At 44.8% G+C, this 12,794-nt stretch overlaps 1 protein-coding gene across 1 annotated transcript in view; it reads left to right on the top strand.

Annotated features, from left to right (window-relative positions):
- Positions 1 to 12,383: 12,383 nt before the first annotated feature.
- Positions 12,384 to 12,794, top strand: part of DRAM1 (DNA damage regulated autophagy modulator 1) — a 48,174-nt gene continuing 47,763 nt past the window's right edge. Inside the window, exon 1 of the mRNA XM_082666131.1 lies at positions 12,384 to 12,655. Within this exon, the coding sequence (XP_082522257.1) occupies positions 12,525 to 12,655 (131 nt within the window). The 5' untranslated portion in view covers positions 12,384 to 12,524. The remainder of the gene's footprint in view (positions 12,656 to 12,794) is intronic.

Genomic DNA, 12,794 nt, shown 5'->3' on the forward strand with positions numbered 1-12,794 from the left:
GCTTCACCTAGGTTTCCTAGAAGCATCTTAAACTAGTCATTAAACCGTTGTTATATCTAAAACCAAACTCATAATCATACTTCTGTTCCCGGGCTCAGTTCATGATTAATATAGGCAGTGAGCCCCTCAATCAGGAAACCAACTGCATTTCAACTCTTCTGTTATTCCACTCATTCAATTGGCCACCACATTTTTTCTCCATCCACAGTCCAATGCCTTAGATTAGGTCATTAGCATTTCTTAAAAGGACCCACCTATCCTTAATCCCCACTGCTATCTCTAGTCCATCCACCCAACGCCTGCAGCAGCCTTCACCTGCAGAGAATAAATCTGATAATGACACCACCCTACTCACAGAACTTTTGCCTTTTTCTTGAAGGTTTCTTCCAGGTTATACCCAATCTCTCTATCATATGGATGTAAATCCCTTCACAATGTCATCCCAGGATCTCCCAGCCTTATCTTCATGTGTTCCAGTCACCCAGGACCACTTTTCATCCCCCAAGCAAACCAAGTTCATTTGAACACGGAGTCATTAATTTCAGGCACTGTTTGCTTTATGTATCCTTAAACACAAAGCACAACATCTGACAACTTGTACATCTTCAGTGTTTGTTGAATGAATTAACTACAAATCCTGGGTGATTGGTTCTTCAATAAAACATTAATTATTAATTAATTTAGTAAGTAAGTAAAAGAATTATGAAAGGAATGCCTCCTTCAAAAAAATTACTTCTTGGGAATTCCCTGGCCGTCCAGTTGTTAGGACTCGGTGCTTTTCACTGCGGTGGGTCCAGGGTTCAATCCCAGGTCAGGGAGCTAAGATCCTGCAAGACATGTGGTATGGCTAAAAAAAAAATTACTTTTTTTTTCAGATGGGTGGGAGGCAAACAATTTTCTGCTGACCTGGTATTTTTGTCATTTTCCTAGCCAATTTCAAATCTTGTTCAATTTACATCAGAACAGCTGACGAAACCTCTTCCCCCTTCCCTGTAATATCTTTATCTACAGAAATAAATTCACGAGATCATGGTCAACATGAGCATATACCTCAGTTTTCCATAGATAACGACAACTAAAGCATGAACTGCACCTCCTAAGAAAACCCTGTATATGTAGAGATTTAAGATTAGCTAAACTGAGAAAGTCAGATCATATGAGTTGCTATATTTGCAAGTTAATTTTGAAACTATTCATAAGGGGAAGGAAAGAAAAACTGAACTCTTAAAATTTTTAAGAAATTCTCACTCTCATTGTCATCATGGAAATCCCCAAATTTCTCAAATATGTTCTTTCTTCCTTAACCCTGGGAGCCTAAAAACATCTGCCAGAAAACATGATGATACTGAGGAAGTTTCTGGTACCATTGCCCAAACCTGTAGTAACTTGTAATGAACAGGTATCACTCCCACAAAGTGCTCTGGTTTCTCTCCCTTTGAGTAGCCAGAATTTCTAAACCTTTGCTGAGCCTTTCTGATTTCTGTACTCAGTGATATGGGGTTAACAGTGCCTCTTAGGAGATGCTAATGTGCTGATGGTATGTACGATTGTATAAAGACCAGATTCTCTAGGCAATAGTATTAAATCAGTATTAAGCATTCATTGGTACATATTTTTTCAATAAACATTTATTTTGTGCTAGTGTGTAGTATAAGCCCTGACCGTTTTTTTTTTCTTTTTTGTAATGCAACAGCCTGACTCAGGCTTTTTTTTTTGGCCATGCCATGAAGCATGCGGGATCTTAGTTCCCCAGCCAGGGATTGAACCCTCGCCCCCTGCAGTGGAAGTGCGGAGTCTTAACCACTGGACCTCCAGGGAAGTCCCCTGACTTAAGCTTTGATCACCAAGGCATCCGAAGATGGCCATCTCAAATAAACATACTACCAGCCACAGACTAAATAAAGAGCCAAGCTCCTTTGTTTTTGAGATCTTGATTGATTTTAATAACTGACCGTTTGGACTATTCATCTTTTTCTCTTCCTTCAATTTATATTCCTGCTCTGTGCTATCTTTGCAACTTTTGTATAAATCTAAAATTACTCCAAAATATTTATTAAATTGCAGTAATCTATTCCACCCCAGTAAAAGGAGAACCCAGTCCCATGCATGCTCTTTCTCTCTCTCTCTTTTCCCTTAGACCTCACAGGTGTGCTATATGATTTCCAGGTCTTATGAGTAATAACACTTTATCTTTTCAAAGTTTCCTGATGGTTATTGCTGAAGGGCATCTTGCAATCATAATAACCACAAGGGCCGGTCCAACCTCATTGGTTATTGATAGGCTGAGACCAGCACAAAACATAGTGCTTGGCACTGGAGATACAAATGTAGGAGGTTTAGTTCCTGCTCACAAAGTTTTGAGTTTAGTGGGTAGACTGAAAAGTTACATTGTGAAGTATGTAACGGAAGTAGCCCAGGATGCCTCCTGATACAGGGGAGTGGCACAGAGAAGACTTCCTGAAGAAGGTCATTGCTGAGGTGAATACATTCACCAAGTATTTATTAAGCACCTATGTCAAAGCACTGCTCCAAGCTCTGGGAATAGATCAGTGAGTGAAGCAGAAAGAATCCCCTTTCTAGGTATTCTAGGAGAGTACCCTGAAGAAAGGGTGCCAGATGAACAATTTAAAGAAAACAAACAGTATATCTTTAAAGGTTAATTATGTACAAGTGAGTATAGCTTAGGCACCAGAAAAATCTGGCTCACTGTGTAACGTTTCCTGCCTTTGTGTACAGAGGTGACTTCTCTCCATACCTGGGAACAGGGCCCAGAATCCATTCACAGCTCAGGGATCCCTGCCCTGTAATAAACACACACACACACACACACACGGGTTGGGTCACTCAAAAGGTGACTGACACCAGGAGTTGTGACATCCCTATTATGACAACGCCCCTTTGCCAGAGCAGGAATATAGAAAAGAGATTCTACTTAACCCCTACCCCTACGAGCATATTTTAAGTTTCTTCTGAATCGTAAAAGGGAGAGTAGAAATTATACATGGTGCTTTTTAAATTTTATTTATTTATTTTGGCTGCACTGGGTCGTAGTTGCAGCACGCAGGATCTTCGTTGCAGCATACGGATTTCTTAGCTGCGGCATGCGAACTCTGAGTTATGGCATGCATGTGGGATCTAGTTCCCTGACCAGGGATCAAACCCCGGCCCCCTGCACTGGGAGCGCAGAGTCTTACCCACTGGACCACCCGTGAAGTCCCAGATGGTGCTTTTTAAAGAGATGGTACACTTTAGTACGTGAGCCCTTTTCTTTTCAGAGCAATGGTTACACACATTCGTTCACATAAATTTCCTTGACTGTTCCAGAGACTCTTGGAAGGAGAAGCATGGTGACATCCTCTTTGGTGGGATGAGTCCTGAGGCCCTGCCATTCATTGAAAAATATACTATTTTGATTTGATTTTAAATATACTGAATTACGGGACTTCCCTGGTGGCGCAGTGGTTAAGAATCTGCCTGCCAACACAGGGGACACAGGTTCGAGCCCTGGTCCGGGAAGATCCCACATGCCACAGAGCAACTAAGCCCATGAGCCACAGCTACTGAGCCTGTGCTGTAGAGCCTGCGAGCCACAACTACTGAGCCCACGTGCCACAACTACTGAAGCCCGCGTGCCTAGAGCCCGTGCTCCACAACAAGAGAAGCCACTGCAATGAGAAGCCCACGCACCGCAACGAAGAGTAGCACCGGCTCGCTGCAACTAGAGAAAGCCCGTGTGCAGCAACGAAGACCCAACGCAGCCAAAAATAAAATAAAATAAATAAATTTATAAAAAAGAAAAAACCCCACACATTAAAATAAATAAATAAATAAATGTACTGAATTACAATCATCTTTATTCACTTTAGCTCTCCTGTGTTTGCTGTTCATAGCAATGTTTATTAACCTCTGCCTGACCTTCTCTGGGAATCTAGAGTTACCACGTGAAGTCAACCCCGTTCAGATGAGTTAAACAAGGTGGGAGAGGCAAGTTAAGTGTATGTATATGTTGAGAAACGTGAGCTGCTGTAGCAGATAAACCCAGAAATCTCAAAGGCTTTAGTATCTCATTTCTGTAAAGACCCAAACCAGTGTTTCTCAATGGCTGGGGATTGGGGTTTGGGTGCAGTTCTTTGCTTCACAAAGTTGTTCAGGGTCTCTATCCAGTCTCTATCCATAACAAGTGGCTTCCAAGGTCATCGTGGGCGCTGGCATACTGCCAGCTGATGGGAGAAGAAAGTGAAGAAGGCATACCCACTGCCCATACTGGGAAATGGCTCACCACCTCCATGGGCAAGAGCTAGTCCTGATGCGGCCAGGAGGAAGGGAAGTCCTTGCCTGAGGAACCACTTCCCAGCGAGAACTAGACAATGGAAAAGAAGCAGGAATCTTTCATTCTAGGGGAACATCTAGGCATACTGTATATTCTCTGCTTCTACAATATAACTGAGAAAAGTAATATGGTTGTCAAAAGGAGACTAATGAAGTATGCGATTTTAAATATGAGATCTTATTGAGTTTTGGTAAATATTTTACTGCAACTTTAATAAATATTTTGGACTAATTTTAGATTTATAGAAAAGTTGCAAAGGTAGAGCAGAGAATTCCCATATACCCTTGACCCAGTTTCCGCTAATATTAACATGTACCATGTAACCATGGTACATTTGTCAAAACTAAGAAATTAACATTGGCATATTACCATTAACTAAGCTATAGGCTTAATTTAGGTTTCACTAGTTTTTCCATTAAGGTCCCTTTTCTGTTCCAGGATCCAATCTGGGACACCCCACTGCGTTTAGATATCATGTTACCTTTGTCCCTCTAGTCTGTGAGAGTTTCTCAGTCTTTCATGACCTTGAAACTTTTGAAAGTACCAATCAGGTATTTTATAGAATGACCTTCAATTTGGGTTTGTCTTGTTTTCTCACAATTAGACTGGGGGGTATGGCTTTGGAGAAAATACTACAGAGGTGAAGTACTTTCTCATCACATCATATTATGATATCCTATTATATCAATATATAAAGTAGCGGTTTATTACGGGCGATGCTAACTTTGATGATCTGGTTAAGGTGTTGTCTGCCAGATTTCTCCTCTGTAAAGATACCTTTTTTCTCTTTCCATACTCTAGTCCTCAGAAGTCACTAAGTTCAGTCCACATTCACGGAGAGGGGATACTGCAGCTTTTAGAAGAGAGAAATAATTGAGGTTTTTATTGCCTGTGAATCAAAATACATAGAATAAGTAAAGAATGGTAAAGGAAATGGAATTAGCAGTGCTAATTTTTGTACTCTTATCTGGTAATTAAAGAGCTGAGTAATGACAAGTGACCAAGCTCCTGAACTGTGAATTTTAAAAAGTTGCTTTTGCAAAAACATGACAACTTATCTTCATAAAAGAAATGGACCTAATGCAGTGCCCCAGCTTCTGCTTCTAACAACGTTGGACTAGGAAATTCAGGCAACTGAAAAATCTGGGGAAATATAAAAACATCTTAAAAGCATCAGATTTAACCAAAGGATGAGGAGTTATTGGGCCAAGATCTCCGAAAAGAATAGAATCCAGAGGAGTGAGCCCAGCTCTAGGACTGTATTTGGTCAGGGGCAGGGCATCGGCCCGTGAGGAAAGGCCACTGAAAAGGGCTTTCAACCATCTTCTAAGTAAGGGATTTAAGCCTTGGAGACCAGGGCTGTGGGTCCAAAGTAAGGGTGAGCAAGAAATAACCAGCCCTCATACACACTGCAGGTCTGGCTTCAAGGTATCTGGAGTGGGGCGCGTGCAGGGCAGGGGGGACGTGGCATAGAAAACCTCGAGCCATGAAATAAGGTCTGCATGATGGTGAATAGCAAACGTCCCCAGTGCCAACATGAAGTAAACAAAATACTCTCTGGAGAAATATCATCAACACCTCAAATTATTTCTAAAAGTAATTCTTCAAGTACAATGTCTAATAATCAATACAGGATAACAATGTGGTGTATTAAAGTGGGAACTCCAGGGATGTAAAAACACACTTTAAGAGGGGAACAAAACGATGGCAGGTTGAGTTTGTAAAATTATCATGAGCTGGTAGAAGAAATAAGCAAGGCTCTTAAGCAAGTTCAGCATATGCACGTCCAGATTTACAGATGGGATACATGATGGCATAATTTACAAGAGCATTCATTATAGTATTTTAAAGATGGTATTTAGGAAAATGACTTTATACTCAATTTTCTAGGAATATGGCCCATTGAACAACTGGGTACCTGGGATTTAGAGACATCATGAAAGGGATGCAATAAAAAAACTAATTTAGGAAGTACGGTTGACCCTTGAACAAACATGAGTTTGAACTGTACCAGTCCACATATACACGGATTTTTTTTTTCAATATATATGTGATGCAGTACTACATGATCCAAGATTGGTTGAATCTGCTGATGAAGAACCACGAATACAGAGGACCAACTAATAAAGTTATAAGATTTTCCACTGGGGGTGGGGGATGGCGTAAGGGTCAACTGTATTGAAAACTACCCAAATAATAGTGTTTAAGTAAGATGGAAGTTTATTACTCTTTCACATGAAGGAAGCCCAGAGCTAGGTGATCCAGGGCTGCCCCAGCAGCTCCATGATCAGTAGGGACTAGGCCACCACCTTTTTGTTCCACCATCCTCACTTAGAGCCTTTCTCCTCAAATTTGGTGACTTCATACTCCAATATGGCTGCTGGAGTCCTGCCATCCCATTATGTTGCAAGTCATTTTCCCTTAAGCAGTCTTCTTATATCACATAAGGATTCTTTTTTTTTTTTTTTTTTTTTTTTTTTGCTGTACGTGGGCCTCTCACTGTCGTGGCCTCTCCCATTGCGGAGCACAGGCTCCGGACGCGCAGGCTCAGCGGCCATGGCTCACGGGCCCAGCCGCTCCGTGACACGTGGGATCTTCCCGGATCAGGGCATGAACCCATGTCCCCTGCATCGGCAGGCGGACTCTCAACCACTGCGCCAACAGGGAAGCCCAAGGATTCTTATTACATGCTGTAGGTCTGAACCATCACATGGCTGCCCCTAGCTGCAAGGGAAGGCGAGAAATCTGATCCTTTTGTATGGGGCAGAATGTGTCCACTCTAAATTGGGAATTTATTACTAAGGAGGAAGGGAAAATGGGTGCTGCACTGGGTAACTTGTGATCTATCACAACAATGAAATAAAGGAGCTATAGCTCTGAAAGCAAGTATAAGTTAATACCACAAGTAGTGTTTTATAGCTACTGTAGTAGATAACACTAAGAATACAGAAATGGAGGTGATATATGATGAAACTGCAACAGTGAGGTTATCGAAGCAATGAAATTGGTACAGTACTTTTGTATAATTTAGAACGTTAACAGGGATTTTAAAATATTTGTATTGTCCTTTGACAGAGCAATCCTATGTGTGAAAAGGACAGGAAAAAGAAAAGCAGAAAAAATTGAAGTGTTTGTAGAATGTTATTTAAAATAGAGAACTATCTGGATGAGCATAAGTGTTTAACATTGGGGGCAGTGAAACAAATTATAGTTCATTAATTCAATGGATGAATACAGAGTAAAAGTGGTAACTTGAAGATTGTAACAACATGGAATAGATATTTGATACATAAAAATAATCAAGCTATGGGCTCCCCTGGTGGCGCAGTGGTTGGGAGTCCGCCTGCCGATGCAGGGGACACGGGTTCGTGCCCTGGTCTGGGAGGATCCCACATGCTGTGGAGCGGCTGGGCCCGTGAGCCACGGCCGCTGAGCCTGCGTCTCCGGAGCCTGTGCTCCGCAATGGGAGAGGCCACGACAGTGAGAGGCCCGCGTACCGCAAAAAAAAAAGAAAAAAAAAAAAAAAAAAAAGCTACAAATTTGCAACTACGATTTGATTTTGAATATTCCTATGAGAAAAAGCCAAACAGAAATTAGAAAATTGAGAAAGTTGACTTATTGTCAGGGAATTATGGATGCTTCTCAGTTGTTATTATATATTGGGTAAGTTTTTCAAAATGCATAATATATCCATGCATAAATATACATATACAAAAATTTAATAATAACTATATATATATTATTTATTTGTTTTTATTTATTTATTTTATTTTTGGCTGTGTTGGGTCTTCATTGCTGTGTACAGTCTAGTTGCGGTGGGCGGGGGCTACTCTTCGTTGCGGTGCGTGGGCTTCTCATTGCGGTGGCTTCTCTTGTTGCAGAGTGCAGGCTCTAGGTGCACGGGCTTCAGTAGTTGTGGCATGTGGGCTCAGTAGTTGTGGCTCACAGGCTCTAGAGCGCAGGCTCAGTAGTTGTGGCGCACTGGCTTAGTTGCTCCACGGCATGTGGGATCTTCCTGGACCAGGGCTTGAACCCATGTCCCCGGCATTGGCAGGCGGATTCTTAACCACTATGCCACCAGGGAAGTCCTAGATAACTATATATTTTAAGGAGTTTCCTTCTGTAATTCTGGAGTTTGAGGAATTAGAAGAGTGAGACAGTCCTTACAATGGTTATTAAGGTTACAGGCTTTTGAGTCAGATAGACCTGGATTCAAATTCTGCACCTCTGTTCATTAGCTGCATGACCTTGAGCTTCAGTCTCCTCATCCATGAGAAGGGGATGATACCTGAGCTTTGGTGTGAGGATTATTTAGATCAGAACAACACTACCTTTCTTTCTTTCTTTTTTTTGTTTTTTGCGGTACGCGGGCCTCTCACTGTTGTGGTCCCTCCCGCTGCGGAGCACAGGCTCCGGATGCACAGGCTCAGCGGCCATGGCTCATGGGCCCAGCCGCTCTGCGGCATGTGGGACCCTCCCGGACCGGGGCACGAACCTGCGTCCCCTGCATCGGCAGGCGGACTCTCAACCACTGTACCACCAGGGAAGCCCATCACTATCTTTCAATAAATGATGATCATCAAGGAAGAATGACTTCATCCTCAAAAGGACAGTCCACTGAGACCCTTACTTTTGAGACAGTGTGACTTCCTTTGACAGAAAGTCAGAATCATTTCAAAGGGAGATGCACAATATTTATTATATTATACATCTTAAAGTTACCCAGTGTAGAGAAAGAAAAAAAATTTCTTTTCTTCTACTCTTCTGGGTCCTCAGCTTGGGTCTCTGTCAACAAAAAACAGAAAAATGAACAGAAGTTTATTAATATGTATATCTCAAATGCACGGGAGAAACTCAGGGATGAGTAACTCAAAGGGATGGCTAGAACTTGGGTGTATATAGCATTTTAACAAAGAAAAAATAAATTTGTATAGAAATGACGGGACAAAGGAAAGCGTTTTAAGGCTTCCAAGGGCGGGAAACTGTGGAAATGTAATTTGGGGGAAATTAACAGTGAGATTTGTTTGGTGTCATCTCTGGGCTAACAGTCTAGAACCTCCAGCAAAGGCAATTTATATTTTGTCTTTAGGCAGAAAGGAGGAGGGTAGAGAGAGCTTTTCCTGTTTTCGCTGCTCCTAATTGCCTTCGGCTCAAAACAGTATGTCAAAGAGGCATATTTGGGGGTGACATAATCTGGTTTCCTTCACCAGTAAGGTTGTTTTTTGGGATTTTTGCATTTCTTACCATATAAACTTTACTGTTCCAAGCAGTGGGTGTCATAAGATCTACAGTATTGGGACTTCCCTGGTGGTTCAGTGGCTAAGGCTCCGGGCTCCCAATGAGCCTGGGCTCAATCCCTGGTCAGGGAACTAGATCCCACATGCCACAACTAAGAGTTTGCATGCCATCACTAAAGACTAAGACCCGGCGCAGCCAAATAAATATTTAAAAGAAAAAAAAAAGGGGCTTCCCTTGTGGCACAGTGGTTAAGAATCCCCCTGCCAATGCAGGGGACACGGGTTCGAGCCCTGGTCCAGGAAGATCCCACATGCTGTGGAGCAACTAAGCCCGTGCGCAACTACTGAACCTGCTCTCTAGAGCCCACGAGCCATAAGTACTGAGCCCGTGTGCCACAAGTACTGAAGCCCACGTGCCTAGAGCCTATGCTCCACAACAAGAGAAGCCACCGCAATAAGAAGCCTGCGCAGCAACAAAGACCCAACGCAGACAAAAATAAAATAAATAAAATAAAGTATCCCTTGCTTGAAAAAAAAAAAAGATCTACGGTATCAGAAGCTTTTTGAAAGGAAAGCAGCGCTGTGCTCCTTAGGGCTGCTTGACACCATATTTATGTGTATGCAGTTAGTTACACTTATATACCTATATTAAATATATATATATATGTATCCATACTTATTTTATTCTTTCTGCCTTTATAGTCAGACAACTCCTGTATGTTTGTGTTAAAAGTGATTAGCCAGTTGGATTAAGGGACTTACATAAGCAACAGAAAGATAAAATGATCAGGTGAATTCCATTTGATGTCGTAATTCCTCTGCCTCAGGGAGGGTTTTTTAAATCAGATCAGTTGTAGAGTAGGAAAGGGGAAGCAGGAGGGGACAGGGAAAAGCAAGCAAGGGAAGTTGGTGGGTTTTCAGAATGCAGAAACCTAAGTAGAGACCTACAGTGGATAACTAAGGATGGCAACTTTTGTGATTTTTTTCAAAAGCTTAATTAAAAGCTTCTGTGTTATTGGATATGGTGGTCACTTCCCCACAGGCTCAGTGATTTCCTGAAATACAAGTCTGTCCATGTTCCTGTTTCCTCACTACCAAAACCAAAACCAAACAAATAAGGTTCTTTTTTTTTGTACATTTTTAGTCTTTTTAAAAATTTTTTATTTTATTTATCTTTTTATACAGCAGGTTCTTATTAGTTATCCATTTTATACATATTAGTGTATATATGTTAATCCCAGTCTCCCAGTTCATCCACTACCACCACCACACACCCGCCACTTTCCCCCCTTGGTGTCCATACGTTCAAACAAATAAGATTCTTAGCAGGGCTCAGGTGACGTGGCCTCTTTGCCCACCTCTCCATTCCCTGCCTTACACTAGCGCGCTTCTTTTTTTTTTTTTTTTTTTTAATGGTTTATTTATTCAGTTTGGCCACCGGCCATGTGGGATCCTCCCGGGCCAGGGATGGAACCCGTGCCCCGTGCAGTGGAAGCCTGGAGTCCTAACCACTGGACCGCCATGGAAGTCCGCTAGGGTACTTCTCTAGGTCCAGAAAAACAGGCAATTCACCATCTGTGCATTTTCTCCTGCTGTTTCCTTGGACTGGAATGGTAGTCTCACCTTTCTTTGCCTGAAGAGCAATGATTTACTTTAAAAACCTCTACTATCTGTCAGGAACACGTACCTGGCTCTTCATGCGAGCACTGGCCCCAGCCTCTCAGCTCTATTTTTTTTTAAATCTCATATTTATTTAATATTCCATACAATGTATTTTATTTTGACATGTCAGTCTCCTAGACCCCATGAAACTATTTAATCTTTGTATCCTGTCCTCCAGCAGGAGGACAGGACACTCAAGAAATGTTAAGGTGGCTAAAACAAACCCACGTTTGGTTACCAATGACCAGTGACCTCACATACCTTGGGCTCAGAATCCCTAAACTGTATCTCAAAATCACTGTGCCCGCCAGCGCCTTCAGAACACGAATCCCTTTCACAGGGTTTGAAATGTATCAAGTCCCCATTACTCACCAGGCTCCAAGCCTGGGCTAACCCTGATCCATGAGAGAAAGAGAAACCTAACTTCTAGGAAAGAAGAGTCCGCTGTGCGGGGTGGAAGGGGGATTGGGGCGGGGTAGGGGGGAAGCAGCACTGTGGGCAGCACCGGGGCCGTCCAGGCTCGGCCCCCGGCCCTCGCAAACACCCGCCTATACACTCCCCTCGGTTTTCAGGTGGACACCATCCACGTGGGTGCCGCATCCGTGCCCCGTGTCCTGGCGAACGTCACCGAACACTTCTGCCCGGACCCCTGCAGCAGGGCCAGCAGCAGCCGTCGCAGTGCAGCGGGATGGGGTGGATGTCACCACGGGCGGGCGGCGGGACCACGGAGAGGAAGCCGTCGGGGTTCGAGGCCCGGCACCCCGGAAACCCCGAGGGAAAGAGGGGCCGGGAGGCGTTGATGCGTTTCCCCGGAGTTGCGCAAGGGCAAGGGCAAGGGCGGGCTGGGACCGTCTGGGCGGGCATTCCCGCCGCTGCCCCCGCCCGGAGGCCGAACCAAAAGCGAAAGGAGCCGGTCCCCCCCCTCCGCCCCCCGCCCCGCGGTCCCGCAGCCCCGGCGTCGCGTTCGCGGGGAGGTCGCCGCGCGCCTGCAAGTCGGCGGAGCCGCCGCTTTGTGACTTCACTCGTTTCGCAACAAGCCCGGGCCGCCCGCGCCCCACCCACCCCCGCGCCGCCTCCTCGCAGCCCGCCGCCTCTCTCCGCTCTCCGCGCTTCCCCTACCTCCGGGGCCGGGCCTGCCCAGCCGTCGCGGAGCCTCCCTCCCGGCCGCCCGTGGCTGTTCGCGCCGTGGCCGCCGCGCCGTGGGTCGGCACGTGCGCGGCCCCCGCCTCCCAGCAGCACAGAGCAGCCCCCCGTTCCGGGCCCGCAGAGCGCAGCGCCCTCCTGGTGGCGGCGCGATGCTGTGCTTCTTGAGGGGAATGGCCCTCATCCCCTTCCTCCTGGTGACCTGGTCGTCCGCCGCCTTCATCATCTCCTACGTGGTCGCCGTGCTCTCCGGGCACATCAACCCCTTCCTCCCCTACATCAGGTGAGGAGCCAGCCGGGTGGGAGGCAGGACGCGGGACGGGGCAGAGGCACCGCGGGAGAGCACTGCTGATGCGGAGGGAAGGGGTCCAGACCCAGCTGGGGCGTCTTGCAGAAAGACGGAGCACTGACGACCAGGAGGG

Source organism: Grampus griseus (assembly GCF_964374135.1).
Source record: "Grampus griseus genome assembly, chromosome: 11".
NCBI lineage: Eukaryota > Metazoa > Chordata > Mammalia > Artiodactyla > Delphinidae > Grampus > Grampus griseus.